General features: G+C 39.3%; 1 protein-coding gene across 1 annotated transcript in view; it reads left to right on the forward strand.

Annotated features, from left to right (window-relative positions):
• TGFBRAP1 (transforming growth factor beta receptor associated protein 1) overlaps positions 1-14,422 on the forward strand; it is a 42,555-nt gene extending 28,133 nt beyond the window's left edge. Inside the window, exons 7-12 of the mRNA XM_073664749.1 lie at positions 352-409; positions 3,390-3,533; positions 7,224-7,370; positions 10,468-10,627; positions 12,962-13,395; positions 13,624-14,422. Coding sequence (XP_073520850.1) covers positions 352-409; positions 3,390-3,533; positions 7,224-7,370; positions 10,468-10,627; positions 12,962-13,395; positions 13,624-13,812 — 1,132 coding nt within the window. The 3' untranslated portion in view covers positions 13,813-14,422. The remainder of the gene's footprint in view (positions 1-351; positions 410-3,389; positions 3,534-7,223; positions 7,371-10,467; positions 10,628-12,961; positions 13,396-13,623) is intronic.
• The last annotated feature ends 5,377 nt before the right edge of the window (positions 14,423-19,799 follow it).

Below are 19,799 nucleotides of genomic sequence, written 5' to 3' on the forward strand. Positions count from 1 at the left end.
TTATGTGTAATCAGGAGCCAATGTGGGGAGGGTATTTCCTTGAGCATAATCTGGCCCATGTGTGTGATGTCTACTGTGATGACATGTACATTAGGGAGACTCAGATCCAGGGAAAAGCAAGTGCTGAATGTACGGTGTGAATTAAGAGCTTGATAGGCACATAGCCATTGGAACTGGTTTAAATCAGAAGACAAAGAACATTAGAAAGTTGTAGCTGATGGGAAAACCCATTTAGAATAAGGCCAAACATCGGTGCCACAGTCAGGACCAGTGTACCTAAAACCTCTGTCAGTTTTACCATAAATATAACTTTACATCTAACAGAACGTGTTCATATTTTTTGTGCTTCAGGTACTTTGCACTTGGTCTATTGTATTACTACAACAAGCAGGATGCCACTGCTGTGCAGGTAATTGAATCAACCAGACATATTTTTTTTAATACTGTAACCTCAGTCTGCTTTTGTGATCTCTTCTGCTAGTGCATGAATATATTAAGGGTATTTCCATCTATGCCATCACCAACCTGTGGGACTCCACGGAGCCTGATAATGACCGGACCACAGAGCTGGTGTAGCGCTGCTGCTCCTTTCCTCACATGAATGGGGCTGTGCTGGAATTCTCTACACAATTGGTTGCTGGAGCGCTGCTGAACTGAAAAGAAACAGCTAAGGGGAATTGGCACTAAACCGGTGTTAGAACAGTGCCAATTATAAAGTACTAGAAGGAGGCCCGATGCTATCGCATCGGGAGGTCAGTAATGTCTTGATGGGGGCAGGCTTTGCAGCGTTGAGAATCTCCCCCCCCCCATGTGCTCACCCACCTATCCACTCTCTCTTTCCCCCATGTGCTGACTTCTCCCGTCTGTGCTCTCTTCTTTGACCTGTCTACCCCATGTGCTATCCCCCTTGTCTGCTGTCTCTCTCCTTCCTGTGCTGTGTTCTCCCCTCATGTGCTGTCCCGTTTGAGCTGTCTCCCCCCTGTGCTCTGTGTCTCTCCCCCCCTGAGCGCTTTCTCTCTTCCCCATCTGCTGTCTTCTTCTCTCATGTGATCTCTTCTTTGACCTGTGTACCCCATGTGCTCTCCCCCTAGTCTGCTCTCTCTCTCCACCCCTGTGCTGTCTTCTTCCCTCATGTGTTCTCTTGTTTGAGCTGTCTCCTTGCACAGTAAATCAGACCGCCGCCATCTTTGTGCAGGTAGATAGCGGCGGTCACATTAAAACTGCTCATGCGCTCCTCCTGTACAAAGATGGCGGCGGTCAGTGAATCATTCGGCTGATCCCGGCGGCGGCGTGTGCGGTGTGTTCACGACGGTGTTCGGCTGGTGGTACCGCGCAAGAGGCTGGTACCACCAGCGGTTTCCATATTAAGACACCCATCACTTGGGTGTCCCAATATGGCGGTTGACGAACTTCCGCCGCTTGGAATTCTGGGATCCGGACACATCTGGATGGAACAGGATGTGAAGACATTACAAGGTAAGTATATTATAGTCATCACTTTATTAGATGATAATACCCTTGTCGGGCCCATTTTTATCCGCGTGTCACCTTACTTAAATTCCGTAAATGAATAAAAAATCATGTGAACAACCCATACAACCGTTTAGTAAATAGAAATATCTAATTTATAATTACCGTATCTAATGAATATTAATGACATCTTCCATTTTTTGCAGTTAGATTATATACATAGGACATTGCTGTCTTTTTCGTACATACAAATGTGACTTCTCCAATGTACAGCGTGAAATTTTACAGCACCATGTCAAATGTGTACAGTTGTTAGACATTGTGTAAGCAATTTTGTTGATCATTCATTACATATCATTTTTGTAGATTTCCAGAGAAATCCGTATAAAAGAAAAAAGGAAGTTGGTGGGTGTGAGACAAATAATAGCAAGCTTGTAGCTGCCAGATTTGCTGCCTATAGTAGAGAATTGATTATAGTTTTACTGACATTAACAAATATCTGTGATTTTATGGGATTTGACAAACTCACTTATTAAAGGAGTTGTGTGCTTAATTTTATTTTTTTTACTCCATTGGCTTCCTCTTGTTAAAAATAAAAAAAAATGCATCCATATCCACTGCCGCTTCCAGACTGACTCCCTGCTGCAGCCTCCTGTCTTTGTTGATAGGCTGCAGCGGTTGACTGGACAGCCATATCACTAGGCTCAGCAATGATACCAATGTAGATAGCACCAGAGTGCGATCACTGCTATTAACCTCGTAAATGCTGTTGTCAGTTGTTGCTGCAATCCGGCCATTGGCTTCCTTTCAACTTGCTCACGGGGAGCCGAAGAGTTGCTATGACAACCAGGTGCCTGGTGACCGCCCCTTGCTTGTCATGTGATCTTTTCTGTTATGTCCAGTCCGGGCGTCATATAAAATAGTGACTATTACTATATACAACAATACTGTGGTATTGCTATATATAGCAGAAGTGATCAGATGATTGCTGGTTCAAGTACCCTATGGGGACTAACAAATTAAAGTAAAGAAAATTAAAAAAAAATTCCAAAGATATAAAAATTTGAATCATGCCACTTTTCCTGAGATAAAAATAAATACATGTAAAGAAATAAAAAATACACATACTTGGTATCAACGTGTTCAGAAAAGTCCAATCTATGTAAATGTAAAATTAATTAATGTGATCTGTAAAAACTGTTAACAGAATAAAATCAAAATGCCGGAATTGTGGGGTTTTGGTTGCTGCAACTCAATAAAAAAATGCAATAAAAAGTGGTCAAAGCTTTGTTTATACCCCAAAATAGTATCAATAAAAACATCAGATGCCACACAAAAAACATGCCCTCACACAATTCCAGCGACCGAAAAATAAAAATGTTCTGGGTTTTGGAACATGGTGACTCAAGTTAATTTTTTTTTCTTTTGTTACTGACTGATTTTTTTTTTTTTTTCTGCACCACTTACCGTAACTAAAAAAAAATAAATGCACATTTGGTATTGTCGGAATTGTACTGACCTGGACAATCATATTTCCAGATCATTTTTAATGCAGAATGAACGCTGAAAAACAAAGTCCAAAAAACAATTGTGGAATTGTGTTTTTTTTAAATTTTTTTTTTACAATTTCAATTCACTTGGAACTTTTTTCCCATTTTCCAGTACACCGCATGAAAAATGGACAGTGTCATCAAAAGTACAATTGGTTCCCCCCACCCTCCTCCAAAAAAACCCAAGCCCTCATATTGCTTTGTCAGTAGAAAAATAGGAAAATAAAAAAAGTTATAGCTCTTGGGAAAAAAAGAGAGGAAAAAATTAAAGCACAAAAACTAAAAATCGCTCGGTCCTTCAAGGGATAAAGCATTATATATACATAAGAGTTTTTATGAAGAAATCTTTGTTTTGACTTTTTTTTACAGATTTGGGTAAGAATTGTGAATGGTGAGCTTGAAGACAACACTCGGCCAGACCTGTTTGAGTATATTGTGGATTTTCTGACTTTCTCCAAAGACCAGCATCTGGTGTGGCAATATGCAGACTGGGTTATGCAGAAAAGTGAGCAGGTTTGTGGTTCTTGGCTTGGGTTAAGGCAGTAAGTTTTTTATGCATGGTTAAGAAGTACTCCCATGCCTAAAGGTCCGTTTACATGGACCGACCATTGATATGATATGACCGCTGATTGGTAAACTTTTACTGATTGGCGGTTATTTGACTGCCTAATTATACTGGCAGACCAAAGCAAATGATACACACTAAGCGATCTATACTAAATTGCTCAGTGCACATAGGCTGCCATGGTTCTCGGCGGTGCGAGTTCTGTTCATACAGGACTATGCACCGCTGACAACAATGATGTTTTAGATGTGCAAAAGATCATTTCACCCATTTAATGAGCGTTTTGCTCGTTCATCGGGTGAATGGCCGCCTGTTTACTCGTTTTGAACCATGCACGTTCACGAATATAATACAGTGTAAATGCACCTTAAATCTATACACGGTCTGCACAATTGTTAGGTGAGTATTCTGACCATATCATCATTCTTATACATATTTTCCAACTCCAAGCTGTATAAACTTGAATGCTTATTAGATGAAGCAAATCAGGTGATGTATATTTGTGTAATGAGGGTGCTTTCACACAGCGTTTTTGCCCACATTCATTGGTCCCATCGGGGCTTATGTCCGGACCCACCCCCCGCAAAACGGGATTTAGGCTTAAGCACCGATGGGGCCATAGACTATAAAGGTGCCAACAGAGTCAATGTGTGCTCTGAAATGCATCATTTTCGGGCATATACACCTTCTGGAGGCGGACACCCAGACATAGTAGAGCGCAAACGTGGGCAAAGACGATATGTCAAAGCACCCTAAGGATATCAACACCCTTTATCAAGGTGTGCAGAATTATTAGGCAGCTTGTTTTCCATACTTTGGTGTGAACACAGAATCATCAAAAATGTTGTTGCAAAATTTGTTGCAAATAGTCAAGAGAGTCACAAAAAACGTGTTGAAAAAAATAATACGCAAATTAACTGCCAAAGATTTGAGTAGAATCAAATTTGAAGCGATGAGGAACCCATTATCCTCCAGTGCTGTCATATTCCAGAATTGCAACTTCCCTGGAGGGCCCAAAAGTAGAAGGTGCTCAGAGATATGGCCAAGGTAAGGCAGACTGAAACCCGACCACAATTGAACAAGACACAGATGTTGACTGAGCCTAGAAATATCAAAGGTTTTATGGACTGATGAGATGAGTGACCAGATGGATGGGCCCGTGATTAGATCAGTTATGGATACAGATCTTCACTTTCATTCAGACGCCAGCAAGGTGGAGGTGGATTACTGCTAAGGGCTGGTATTATTAAAGATAAGATAGTTGGATCTTTTTGAGTTGAATATGGATTCAAAATCAACTCTCAAACAGACTGCCAGTTTTTAGAAGACGCTTTCTTCAAGCAGTGGTACAGGAACAAGTCTGCATTAAAAAAAAACAAAATTTTTATGCTTAACAACACATGCATCAAAGTACTCCACTGCTTGGCTAGCCACTAAAGGCCTTAAAGATGAAAGAATAATGACATGGCCCGTTCCTCACCTGACCTAAACCTTATTGAGAACTTGTGGTCCCTTCTTAAACGGGAGATTTGTGGTGAAGGAAAACAGTACACCTCTCTGAACAGTGTTTGGGAGGCTGGGGTTTGTGCTGCCCAAAAAGTTGATTGTCAACAGATTAAGAAACTGACAGACCTCATTGATGGACAGTTCAAGACTGTTATTGAAAAGAAGGGCAGCTTTATTGGTCACTAACATTTTTTTTCAATGTCAGAAATGTATTTTCGTACATTTTAAGTTGTGTCCTTATTATTCTCACTTTTATAGATGTAAATAAACAATTGAGATGTTTTTTTTCATTTAGTTGTATAATAATTCTGCACACTAATAGTTCGTCAATAATTGTTCACACATAGATATTCTCATAAGAAAGACAAAGCCTCACTTTTACTTTCTTAAATATTAAGGTTTATTAACCTTTTGGACTGACCAACAGCATGGTAGTTGTTCAATAATAAAGTTAATCATCAAAAATACACATTGCCTAATAATGGTGCACACAGTGTACTCTCCTTATGGTCTAACTACAATGATGAGATCATTGTGGTTCCATATTTTCTATAGTAAATATCTACTCTATCACTGGAGATGGATCTTCGGAAAGCAAAGAGCAGCTAAGCTCCACTATTTCAGTATCTTACATTTATAGTTCAGCCAAACAAGCTGTTTCCATAGCTCCAGCTCCAGTTGTTGGGCTTGGATAGACTTTTTCCTATCTCAGCCATTAAAGTCTGAGATAGAAATATCCCTTTGAAGATCTATTCACTTGTGACTTTCATAGCCTTTTATTTTACGAACTGTGTCAAAACTGCAACATCTTTAGAAAACAAGGTGCAGTTTTGCTGCGATTATTAAAATCTGCAAAAAAAGTCTCATTTGAACATACCCCAACATCATGCATCAAATATAAGCAATCACTAAAGTTTCAAACTGTTGTGTCATGAACAATAAAATGCATTACATTAATCGTATCTGATTTTACGGTGTCTTTGTGCCTGCACACAAAATGGACAGGTTGTATTTACAGGGATAGTCTACTCTAACAGTACCTTACAGGAGATAGTCAAGAGGTTGTCCAGGACTTAGTTTTTAAGCCCATAGTAAAAAAACAAACAAATAAAAAAACCTAGGAAGGTAGTTACTAACAGAGGCTACTACCTGCCTGCTGTACCGGGAGCAGGCTCAGAGCGGTCACTGACCGCTGCAGCCGGTGATTCAGCTTCTCCACATCAACAGAGCAGCTCTTCTTCTTCCGGGCTGCTCTGTTGACGAAGCGCAATTTGCGATGCCATGCTGATTGACAGCCCGCTTCCTGCAGTTGGGCAGTGGGGAGCTGGCTGTCAATCAGCATGATGTCAGCAGTCACATGCTGTCAACACAGTAGTGTGGAAGAGAAGCCACTGCTTTGTCAATGTGACGTCAGCGGAAGCCTCTTGATTGCCGGTAGCGGTGGTCTGTGACAGCTCTGTGCTAGCAGAGATGGGTGCCGGGCACAACAGGCAGGTAGTTAGAAAATACTTGCTTGTTCGTTCTTAGGCTATGGCCCCATTATCCGTATTTGGTCAGTATTTTTCCTCAGTATTTGTAAGCGAAAACCAGGTGAGGAACAATCAGAGAAAAGGTATAATAGAAACAAGATCACAAATTCTGCGTTTATCACCCACTCCTGGTTTTGGCTTGCAAATGCTGAGGAAATATACTGATAGTGGGGTTGTAGCCTTAGGCACATTGTAAAAGAGAGTGTCCTGGATAACCCCATTAAATCAATATCATTCATCAGTTCTACTGTTCTTATTTCTTTAAAAAGAAAAACAAAAAAACCCAGAAACAAAATAAATAAATACCCAGCTGTAAATAAATAAGTAAAAGCAATAGTGTTAGGACCATCCTGATTTGGGTACACCTTGGCGTTGATGGGATGGCTTCTATGCTTTTTTTTGATCAAAAAGGATATTTACCAAGTACCCAATGTTATTTATATGCACTATTGCTTTTACTTATTTATTTTGTTTCTGTTTTGGTTTTTGTCTGTTTCTCGGCCAGTCTGAACATTCTTCTATTTTGCATGCATACCAACTTGACTCGTTTTATTTCTTTTGGTTTTCTTCTTATTTCTTGTTACATCTTGTGAAATCTTTCAGGTTGGGGTACAGATTTTTACCAAACGGTCATTAGAAGAACAGTTCCAGACTGGCTTCTGTCCAGATAAGATCATCAGTCATCTCTGCAAATATCGCAAGGCATTATTTATCTACCTGGAACATTTAGTCATGGAAAAGAAAATTCAGGTAACGGCCTTATAAAATACACGGATGCACCAAACGATGTACAACTAACTTTATCTATGACCCCTGTATGTTTCTACAAAATTTCTGAAATCTCTAATACTAGAAAGATGACAGACAATGGAACTTGCTTTTTAATAAAATGCCGACATCTGTGTTAATAACTGAAGCCACGTCGTAGTGCCAGGTTCGTCTAGTGCATCTTTTTTAAGTCAAGAGTATTGCTGCATGCCGGGCTACATTTCCCTTCATACCACAAACAATATTTTTTCTATACACTTGAGACATACGTTTTTACTGTATACTACAAAAAACTGTATACTGTTAGGCTATGTGCCCACGATGCAGAAATGCTCCGGATTTTTCCTCAGCGTTTCTGCATCTCCCTGGCAGAAAAAACGCATGCGGATTGTACATGCGTTTTCCTGCCGGGGACAAGCGGAAGTGAAGCGTTCTTCACATGCATTTCCGCATGCGGGTTGACAAGCGCTTCCCAAGCGATTTTAGCATCACTTGGAAAGTGCTTGACAACTTGGTAACACTATATAAATCCATGCAACCGGCATGGAATTATATAGTGTGACCGTAAAAGAATGGTAAAAAAATAAATCTATACTTACCTTCTGATGTCCCCCGGAGTCTTTATTCCATCCGTCCTGGCTTGCCGGCAGCGGTACACTGAAGGACCTGCCGTCACATGACTAAATGACGTCAGCGCAGGTCCTTCAGTCCACCGCGATCTGCCGGCAAGCGAAGACAAGGACACCGGGGGCCATCAGAAGGTAAGTATAATATTTATTTTTTATTTTATTCTTTTTTTTACAGGTACTATGGTACCCGGGTCCGGAGGAGAGTCTCCTCTTCTCCAGACCCGGGTACCATCCGCACATTGAAACGCATGGAATGCGCATCTACATATGCAGTGATGTGTAATCCATGCGTTCCAATGCAAGTCAATGGTGGTGAAAACGCAGCGCTTCCGCAAAATAAATGGTAGTGCTGCGTTTTTTTCCGCAATGATAATCCGCAGCGGAAATTTCCGCAGCATGTGCACAGCACATGTGGATTATCATTGGGGGACATGGCAGGCCTTCTACCAATTAATAATACAATGTTCCATTTCTGTTACTAACAACGTACACCAGGGAATAAAAATGATAAAGGGGCTCAGACTGCTTAAAAAAAATAAAACAAAGAATACTTTCCCTCAATGACATGAAAGAAAACTGTAAAGGGCAAAGCAAAACAAACATATTTATGAAAAGTGTCTAATTTTGCACTGTGTAAAAATTTTATTTGCTGTCTTAGTTTTCGACATATATATGATTTTGGCATATTCATGTTCATAAAATATGTCCAAAAGTAAGAATTGGTGTACTTTGGCTTCCAATTTTGTTTTTAATATTTATATCCAAAATGAATAATTGAAATGTGGCAAAAATTGTGGACAAAAAAATAAAGGGAACAAGTCACATAAAGTAAACGTATTATTACGCTGCATCTGTACATGCAAGTATAGTGTAACCATATCAAACGTCGCCAGTTTGGAAGTGATTTTTTTGCAACACATTGTTGAAAACTAGTCATAAATATGACTCCGATTTAGACACTCTTAAGCCACGTCATCTTTTGAGCTTTCAAGTTTTGAATTTGTCGAAAAATTGTCTTCTTTTTGGCTCAAATAGATTACATAAATGTCTAATCTAAAATGCACATGTTTTTTAAAGAAGCACTTCTGCTAACTTTTTTATTCAGTAAATGTGTGTATATACAGTATGCCAGTAATATAGTATGAGTGTATTAATGTACTCCCTTACCGCAGCTCTCTCCGGTGTCCAGCTCCGGTCTTCTCTGCTTCTCAGTGATGTCACCACTCTACAGATTGGGTCACACTGCGTTCTGCGTAACCTGGAAGTGGCTTTTACAATGTAAGTCTGTGGAGTGTCAGAACGAGGTGCCATAGTCTTACATTGTAAAAGAGACTTCAGGCTCACAGACAGACTGATCTGCATAGTCTCAGTTGTGGTGACGTCACTGAGAAGAGGAGAAGAACGGCATTGGACATGAGTATATTAATACAATCTCACTACATTACATGCACATACACACATTTACTGAATAAAAAAGTTAATGGGAGTGCTTCTTTAAGCAATAAGATAGTCACACTTTCTTTCATAAATATGTTGCAATACTTTAATGTTTTTTTTGTCGTCTTTTTTTTAAATAATAATAATAATCAAAGAGTTTGAAAATCATAATGGGCACCTTGCGATTTATGAATCATTGGTGGGAGGTAAAAACAAAAAAAAATGTACAGGTGAGCAGATGCTGTTGATGGATGTCACCTGCTGTGCCCACTCACTCAGTTACATTTCCCCAATAATTACCTTATTATAGGGACGTTCAGAAAGGACTTCACAGATATTCCAGGCATCAATCCGACAATTAACAGTATTGAATAACTGTGTGTCCACCAAAACTAAATATACCTATAAATGTGACACCCAGTCAGATATGATAAAATATTATTCATTTTATTAGAGAAGTTAAAAACGCCAAAACAATAATAAATAGAAGAAGAAAATACCCAGGTGTTGCGGACATCCGGGGTCAACAGGTGAAATGACAAAAGGACACTGATCTCAATAAATAAGGTACACCATTAAACTCACCAATCTAATATATACACCCATTATGTGCCTCATTATGTGTACATATACAGTGTACTACTACAATTGTGATTTGTGAGTGCCCTCAAACCCATGTGGTTGAATATCTATAGCACTATGCACTTTACTGCACTCTTAGATTAAATTTGAACATTATTAGATTGGCGAGTTTAATGGTGTACCTTTTTTATTGAGATCAGTGTCCTTTTGTCCTTTTGTCATTTCACCTGTTGACCCCGGATGTCCACAACACCTGGGTATTTTCTTCTTCTATTTATTATTGTTTGGGTGTTTTTAACTTCTCTAATAAAATGAATAATATTTTATCATATCTGACTAGGTGTCACATTTATAGGTATATTTAGATATTCCATGCAGTTTGCTCTAGTACATTTGTTTAAATTACATTATATTGGCATTTTTGTGAACAGAAAGAAAAATACCACACACACCTGGCTGTGCTGTATCTTGAAGAAATCCTACGTGTAACGTCCATGGAGTCTCCAGACCAGGCTGAGCTAGAAGATCTGCGTCCGAGGTTTCAGAATCTCCTACAGCAGTCGGATCTGTATCGGGTTCTCTTGCTTATAGGTGAGTGTGGGGGACAAGTTGTCAGAAGGCAGGAGGGCAGTGTGGGGGGCAGTTTAGTCCTGGGTGCATTATTTATCCTTGTAGGCAAATTTATTCTGCGTTTCCTGCCATTTCTATATGTATTTTTTATTGCATAAACAGCTAAATGTTTTTTTGTTTTTTTTTACATGCAATTTGTCTAATTAATATGTAGTTTGTATGTTGTTCAGAAGTGTTAACAGAGTACCTACATGTGAGGAGAGCCCACTGATAGTGATCACCCTGAATGCTCTTGCGGTGCCTAACCTGGTGGTCCTGCTTAGCACAAAAGTTCAAGCATACTATCTACATTTCTAAACTGCATTATATAGGGAGAGATCAGCACCCTACCAAGTATTAATGTCGTTTTCTTTATAGGCATATTAAATAGGTATTCTAGAATGGCTGTTTTCTTTACCAACTTCTTGATGGGGCCAATTTTCAGTTTGTGGTTTGTTTTTTTTCCTACCCTTCTTCCAAGAGTGATAACCTTTTTTAAGTCAAAAGTCGATATGAAAGCAAATTTTTTACATTGTGAGCTGTAAGTTTTATTGGTATTATTTTGAGGCACATACACCATTTTGATTACTTTTTAGTGCACTTTTTGGGGGTGTATATCTTATAGGTAAATTAACATTATATTTGATAGATTAGACTTTAAACAACATGGCAAAACCTAATATGCTTATTTTAAAATGAAATCATTCTTCACTTTTTTTTTTTAATATTCTTAACATTTTTTTGACTTTTTAATAGTCTCTCTTGGAGACTTGAACCTGCAATCATTTGTTCGCTTGCATTTTATACAGTAATACATGAGTCTGGATTGCAAAGGTGACGGCTATGATGGATGTGACAGGGCTTTCACTAGGCCCCACCTTCCATGGCAATCCATAGGCACTTTGTGACTGCGTCGCAGGGATGAAGGGGTGATGGGTATTAGAACGGAAGCATCCCACTGGATTTCAAAAGTTGAATGCTGTTGTCCGAGCTGTTAACGCTTGTATAACGCAGCCAGCACCCACCATGAGTCAGTTCATATTAATGCACCAGGCGCCTAATGCATGGACCGACAATAGATTCACCTGGATGAGGCCATTGGAGAAAAGTTTAGTATTTTTGACTGGGTTAACTATTGACCAAGCCATTGTGCTTTTACTTTTTACTGTTCTCTCCATATTTTGCGCAGATTTTTGGTGGTATCTATCGCTGGAGCATTATTTACAGACTACATTGGGGACTTACACTTTATACTTTCCTTTACATAAGGGATGGTATTGATTTGTGATATGCTGATATTGTGCACCTTATGACTATTTAGGGTTATATTGTGTTAGTCCATCATGCTTGGCTTACACACTTGTTTTTGTGTTTGTCGTGTTTGTATAGTTCTAATGATGCATTTTAATATGTGTATTAATGAAGGTAATTTAATTGCATGTTATTTTGTTGATCCGCTTTTTGATCTTCAGGTGTTTTATCAATTATTTTAATGGCTATAAGGCTAGGTTCACATTAATGCGTCAAGCACTACATTTTGGTTTCTGCTGAAATCCCTGAAAAACTGTATTCCGAAGGGAACCCTGACAAAGCCATTCACTTTAATGAAGTCAACTGAGTCATTGTGGACACTGGCCTCCACCCTGGCAGTATTCATCCTTTTCAGACATGCACCACTAGACTGCAGAAGTGGCTGGTAACCTAGGCAACAAGTAATAAACAATTAGATAAAAAAATTACTGAGTTCCTGAGAATGGAGAGGATTTTATTAACAAGTAAATTATAAAGCTGCTGGTTTTTACGAGCACTTTGCAATTTTATAAAGTTACAACCTACTTTAATTAATGTCATCATTACATAAAAGTATAGCTTGAAAGATGAGATTCTGATATCATTCATTCATAAAGTATGCTAATGTTTCTGGAGATGCTAAGAACTGGATATGTGAGAGAGCGTTTGCCATGGCCTTAATGATCTTATATATGGGAACACTATAGGGCATACTATAAGATACAGAGCTTTGTTGTCCCTTTATACCACACAACCACATAGAAAGACTGTATATATCACACATTCTGCAGTATACAAGAGCAGCCTGATTGTCTTTTGTCATCTGTTTAGAGAAAAACAGAGAAATATGGTATTTTAATATGCCCAATCCTTTCTTCCTCCAAACCTAAGTGGTGCCACATGTGTGGAGGATTCTTTCCCTATGGTTAACAGAAAATGTACTTTGGGCTGTAATTTATTGTGCACAGTGAACCTAAACTTCTTCTTGCATATTAATTTAAATTGTTTTATCTTTTCATCCTTCAGATAAAATCAAAGGCACAGATCTGCACATGGAGCGGGCAATATTACACGGGAAGCTGGAGGAACATGATCAGGCTTTAAATATCTTGGTTCATCATTTGAAAGACTTTGCTGCTGCTGAGAACTATTGTATATGGAACTCCCTAGGTAGAGATGCCTCTTATCGTAAGAGACTCTTCCAGCGCCTTCTTTCTTCCTACCTCACACAGACCACGCCTGACAATTCACTGACTGTGGCTGCTGTAGACTTGTTGAATAGCCACCCTACAGAGTTTGATGCTTCCAGTGTTTTGCGGCTATTGCCAGAAAACTGGTCTGTGCAGCTTCTTTCCCCATTCCTAGCTGGGGCCATGAGGGAGCACGTTCATGCATTAAGGATGTCCCAAATGGCACTAGGACTCGCGAGGGCAGAAAATATCATTTATAAGAAAGAAAAGGTATAAGATATTTTTTGGGATTACATTTAGATGACTTTATCTTAAACTAAGGGCCCGATTAATCAAGACTGGCATTGCTCATGCCGGTCTTGATGAGGTGACGTGTTGGAGTCAGACGCTCCTGATTCATGAAAAGGTGCCCAACTCTTCATGAATTTGGAGCATCTTACAAGTGAGGATTTTGAGGATTAATGCAAATTAAAGTCTTTTATTTCTTTTGTTTTTCAGCTGAATATGAGGCAGAAACCTGTAATTCTTTCTGAGAAGAAATTTTGCCATGTGTGCCGGAAGCCATTCCAAGAACCAATGTTCGTCAGAAACACCAATGGGCATATTGTCCATACCCATTGTGCTGCCAGCCTGCGTGTTAACAGCAGCATTGACGGCCACATGTCCAACCCTAATAAACGAACTTGAGAGAAAAGCATTGAGCCCAGGAATAGCTGTTGTTACTTCTCACAATAAGATCTCCATGGAGGAGAGCTGAGAAGCGTCCATGCGGAGTAATGAAAACAGTAATCCGACCTTTGTGAAGGAGGAAGTCAGTGGTTATGACTTGGAATGAGGAGGGTGCAGGGACAATGTTAGGCATTTGTAACGGAGATGGACCTCGTATGAATCATTATTTTGAACTTAATCAAATGAAGCTTTTTGCATTTTTAAAGGTATTTGCACTGAAGATATTTTGCATATGCTGTGATGGGGGGAGGGTGGTGTATCTAAACAATGCTTGTACACCATAGGTTTATTCATGTTTGGGGGAAAAATGATTTATGTCGGCATAAGCAACTGGTGGAGGTGATTATTGGCAGAGTCCATTATGGATGTCATTTTGCTTTGTACCACTTCTCTCCCACCAGATGAAACCATGATTGCTCAGAACATTCCACAGGAGGAGGCCAACTGTATCACGGGTTCTTTTATGTGTTTTGCAGAAGAAGAGACGTCTTACTGTATATTAAATTTTTTCCCTGTAAAGTTCAAATCACATCATGGTATTAAAGATGATTTCAGTGTGCTGCGACCTGATGACTTGTAATTTTTTGGAATTTATTTGACTTCTTTACTTTGGCTTATTGGTCTACTAAAGCTTAACTCGTTTAGAATGTATAAGTTTATAGGTACCATGGCTTATTTTCTCCAAAATTCCACTTAGTCATGTAATATGTATAATATGGTTGATTATTACTATTGTGCATATCATTTTAAAATGTAATATTGTCGGTCCAGTTGGAAAATTCTAGGTTGGTTCTTGTCTTTCCAACCAATGTTTGCATGTTGTAAACGAGAGTAACCTAAAGATGACCTTTCACCAAACTTTTCATGTTGAACTGGACACAGGATGTAATTATGGCTGCAGAGCAGAATAAAAAGTTATTGTTTTTTTGCCTCTTTGTTGCAGAGATATTTGCGATCAAAGTATTTGGCAACTAATGAGTTATCAGAAAGCAACTCATACAGGGAGTAGTAGTATCCGCCCCATGGGGAAACTATCTAATTACACCCATTTGGACATTACTTTAGTAATCAGGTGACAAATACTCTGATTGCTAAGATCTCCACAACAGAGAGGCAAAATAAAAAAAATATATAATTTTATTCAACATGAAAAATTGTTTAACATACAAAATTTGGTGAAAGGTCCTCTTTTTGAATTTTCCTCAGTAACTTTGCTTATCCAGATATTTTAAACAGCTTCATGTAATGCAACTTTTACCAAATGGTGAATTTTTTTGGTGCAACTCACTCCAGTCCCTGCCTGATTCAAGCTTTCCGGCAGCATCTTCAATCTGGTGCTTTTTTTTTTTTGCTTTAGACAGACTTGCGACTTTTTTTTAAAGGGAATCTGTCAGCAGCTTTTTGCTCTGTAACTTGAAGACAGCAGGAGACAGAGGCTGAAACACAGAGTTCAGGAATATGTCACTTGTCAAAGTGCCGATGTGCTGCTGTTGTTTACTAACTGTGAAGGCTTTATCACTAAGAGATTAACATTGCCGGACTAGTCCTGGCAACTAAGCACCTCACTGGCTGTAGATATGTACGCAGAGAGCCTAGTGTGGGCGGGGCTAGCTTTCTCAGCTCTGCTTCTTTCTAAATCTAAGTAGAGATGCTGGATAGCAAAACAAGCGCAAATAGAGTCTTAACTGATAAAACAAAGGAATGGATAAGAAGGTAATACGCTCACCTCATGCTGTTGCACATTTGCAACTTTCCAAAAGCATTAATCAGCTGCCGCAGAACACTGGTCATCAGACCGAAGCAATATATGTTCCAGGTAAAATGTGTTTTAACCTTCGCTGCTGATGGAGATCCAGGACACTATGTGCTCTTGAATGAGGTTTATTCCTACAGGTTAAAAGTCAGCGTGTTTCGAAGTAATACATAACTTCTTCCTCAGAACATAAATTATATATAAATTATATATACCCCCCCCCCCCCCAAAAAAAAAAAATCCGAACCTAAGCTGAACTTATTTAACAGTTATGTAGGGAAATTGGTCCCTATACAAATCATATTAGCAGTATACAGTACAGACCAAAAGTTTAGACACGCCTTCTCATTTAAAGATTTTTATGTATTTTCATGACTATGAAAATTGTACATTCACACTGAAGGCATCAAAACTATGAATTAACACATGTGGAATTATATACTTAACAAAAACGTGTGAAACAACTGAAAATATGTCTTATATTCTAGGTTCTTCAAAGTAGCCACCTTTTGCTTTGATGACTGCTTTGCACACTCTTGGCATTCTATGGATGAGCTTCAAGAGGTAGTCACCGGAAATGGTTTTCACTTCACAGGTGTGCCCTGTCAGGTTTAATAAGTGGGATTTCTTGCCTTATAAATGGGGTTGGGACCATCAGTTGTGTTGTGCAGAAGTCTGGTGCATACACAGCTGATAGTCCTACTGAATAGACTGTTAGCTGCTTTTTTCTTGCCATAATACAAATTCTAAGTAAAGAGAAACGAGTGGCCATCATTACCTTAAGAAATGAAGGTCAGTCAGTGCGAAAAATTGGGCATACTTTGAAAGTGTCCCCAAGTGCAGTTGCAAAAACCATCAAGCGCTACAAAGAAACTGGCTCACATGAGGACCGCCCCAGGAAAGGAAGACCAAGAGTCACCTCTGCTTCTGAGGATAAGTTTATCCGAGTCACCAGCCTCAGAAATCGCAGGTTAACAGCAGCTCAGATTAGAGACCAGGTCAATGCCACACAGAGTTCTAGCAGCAGACACATCTCTACAACAACTGTTAAGAGGAGACTTTGTGCAGCAGGCCTTCATGGTAAAATAGCTGCTAGGAAACCACTAAGCACATGTGCATGCTTGGTGCACCCTTGGTGTGGCCAAGAGCTTGGTGCCCTGTTACGCCTCCCTCAATTTGCATACTGAGCAGTTCCCTGACTCTGCCAGCTCTCACTTGGCCGTAATGAGCCTTTCCTGAATCCTAACCGCTGGTGCTGCCTCTGGTCACTGCACTGCCGCTTATACACACAAGTGTTGTGAGTGACTGCAGAGGGGAGGAGAGGTCGGCTATGTGCTGCTCCTGTCTTCAGTGGGTCACAGAGTAATAATGGTACTACTAACATGATTTTTATATGGGCTAAGTCCCCTACATAACTGTTAATACTTTCAGTTTACATTTCAGGGTGACAGTCTCACTTTTAATATACCTCTATTTTTGTCTATGTCTGGTATATTTTTTAAAGCACCACTCCAGCGTTTGTTTTTTTTATTTCAGCGCTGGAGTGGTGCTACTAATCGAACTTCCCCTAAACCTAGTATTTACCAGTTGCTGTCTTCAGCTCTTCCCAGCACCATGCCGCCCTCTTGTGACCGCAACTTCTGAGTGATCAGAAGGCCGAAGTAACAGTTACAAGCTCTCAATGTAGTTCTATGAGGGCCTCGTTCTGGCTCTCATAGACTTACAAGGAGTTGTGACTTCCGGTTCGCCCTGCAAACACTTGAGTGATCCGGCAGGTCACAAACTGCAGAAGATGACCAGGGGGGCGACGATAACAGATTAAGACAGTGGCTGGTTAGTATAAATCTAGCGGCAGGGATCTTAATTAGTGGCACCACTGTAGCGGCATAAGAGCTGGAGTGGTGCTTTAAGGCCTATATTGTAGATGTCCATTATGGATCACATGCTGAACACTGCACTCTCAATTTTGATATACTGTATTACTTATCAAGCACATATGCTGTATGTTCCATGCAAAACATTGGTAGGCAATTATACTGGAGTAAATCATGAAGTCATTGGTTCGTATAATCATGTTTTAAATGGATTGCAGACATGTGACAATTAACACGTTCAAACACCGCCTTTCCCAACTTAGTTTTGTTTTTTTACACATTTCTATTTCCATGTCTAACTACACCAGTGACTGATACGTTAGAAGAAAAACAAGTGACTTCCCCAAATTCGCCCCTCATCCTTGACTCTCCAAGATATTGTGTCACTCATAGGGCTCTCATAATTATCAGCCCTATGATGCAGAACCCTTCCCCTTGCATCATTTCCATTCTAAAATATTTAATCTACTGCATTAATTCTAACAAAGAACATTCCTCTTTGTTTTTCATCAGTTTTGAGAGTATCATTTTTTAAATGAGTCCTATCCTACAGTACTACCTTCTCTTAAGTCTACTTCAGTCACCTAATAATACAGAACACTCCTGCTTTGATACCACTGAATAGCACATGACTCCCATTAGCCTCAATTCAGACAGCCCTAATGTAGAGGCGCATTTTAGAATAAGCATTATCGTCGCAAGTCCACAACCAAGAAATAACACTATTATGAAGATCTAAAGCTGTAAGTTCGGGTCAGTATGCTTGCAATCTGGCTGGGACTTGTAGCCCTAATTCAGATGCTTCAGTTTTAGCAGGTCTGTAATTTCCCTTGGGATCAACAAAGTGTATTGTATCATATGTGAATGAGATTTGTAAATTCCCTCTGGAAAGTTAATGAGATTAATATTTCTTCTGTACTGAGATCCATTGCAGATTTTTCTTGCTCAATATTGCAAATAAAATCCCTACTTAAACCATCCTGTCTGGAGTTATAATAATACTACAGACGTCAGCACTATCATATTGAAATTGGGGAGCACCAGTAGATTACCAACCTGCATGATACACATAGGTCCCAATTCATCATTTGCATTTTTGTCTTTTAGTGGTATTAGCTGCCGTTTTTTTTGGCACCAAATTCAACAAAAAGTTGCACACAATTCATGAAATTGGCGCAAAGTAAAAAAGGGCTTCTTTCCTGTCTTGTCGCTTTGGCATACTCAAAAACACACCAAGGGGGGACATGAATGAAGTTGAGCCAAATTTTACTTTTTCAAAAATCCCAATTGATGAATCAGGTGATAACATCTGGAATTGCTAAACTCCATGTACAAAGCAGAAAAAAAACATGCTCGTACATATAATATAGATTTAAAAAAGGTACAAATGGAATGAATTGGATGCAAGCAAAAAAAGGCACAAAATGAAACAAAAAACAGGCGCAGAGGTAATGATAAATAGGGGCCTATGTTTTCATAAGTCATATCCCCTGTAGAATTTTTACATTTGCAGCGAAAAATGCCGCAGCTACGTATTTTACTGTGGATAAAGTGTGGATTTTACCTACATTTCACCTTATGCATTGAGAAGGGTAAAATACGCAGACAACTACAGGATAAAATAAAAATCTGCGGATCTCAAAACTGCAACGCAGGTCAATTTCTGCACTGGGTTTTCTGCAAGTGAATCCCCAGTTGCGTATTTACCCTAACTATACAACACTGGTAAAGCCATGACTACCAGTCTGCATTACCAATTTTGTATTTGGCAAGGTCTGTGTTCATGTGATGGGTTTTGCCTCCCACTCCTGTGAAAAATTACTGACCAAATTCTGATAGTGGTGCCGTGACTTAAGTCTGCTTCCAAATGAACTTTTAGGTCTAGTGTTGTCTGCAGCGCTGGGGTCCTGGAATCAAATCCAAACAAGGACAACAACTGAACGGAGTTTGTATGTTCAGCCCGCTTTGCATGGGTTTCCATAATCTGAAAGACATACTGATAGGGAATTTTGCTTTTCAGCTCCAATGGAGCCAGTGAATGATGGTATCTGTAAACCGCTGCAGAATATCTTGTCGCATAAAAAAAGCAAGCATAATAAATATACTGTAGGTGGTATCTGTACTTTTAAATGTATCAATAAATATGTGCACATGTTGAACGTTTTCAAGAGAAGTAACTTTGAAACTTGTATTCTTAAATGGACAGGACATAGCTACTTATGTACAGTATATCTGCTGTAATTGTATATTCCTGTATATTTAGGACCGGGAAAATTCAATAGTTAGGCTATATTCACATGCATTTTTTTCTGCGGTCA

Source organism: Phyllobates terribilis, unplaced genomic scaffold (assembly GCF_046119375.1).
Source record: "Phyllobates terribilis strain yellow unplaced genomic scaffold, ASM4611937v1 Scaffold_2__4_contigs__length_985480577, whole genome shotgun sequence".
NCBI lineage: Eukaryota > Metazoa > Chordata > Amphibia > Anura > Dendrobatidae > Phyllobates > Phyllobates terribilis.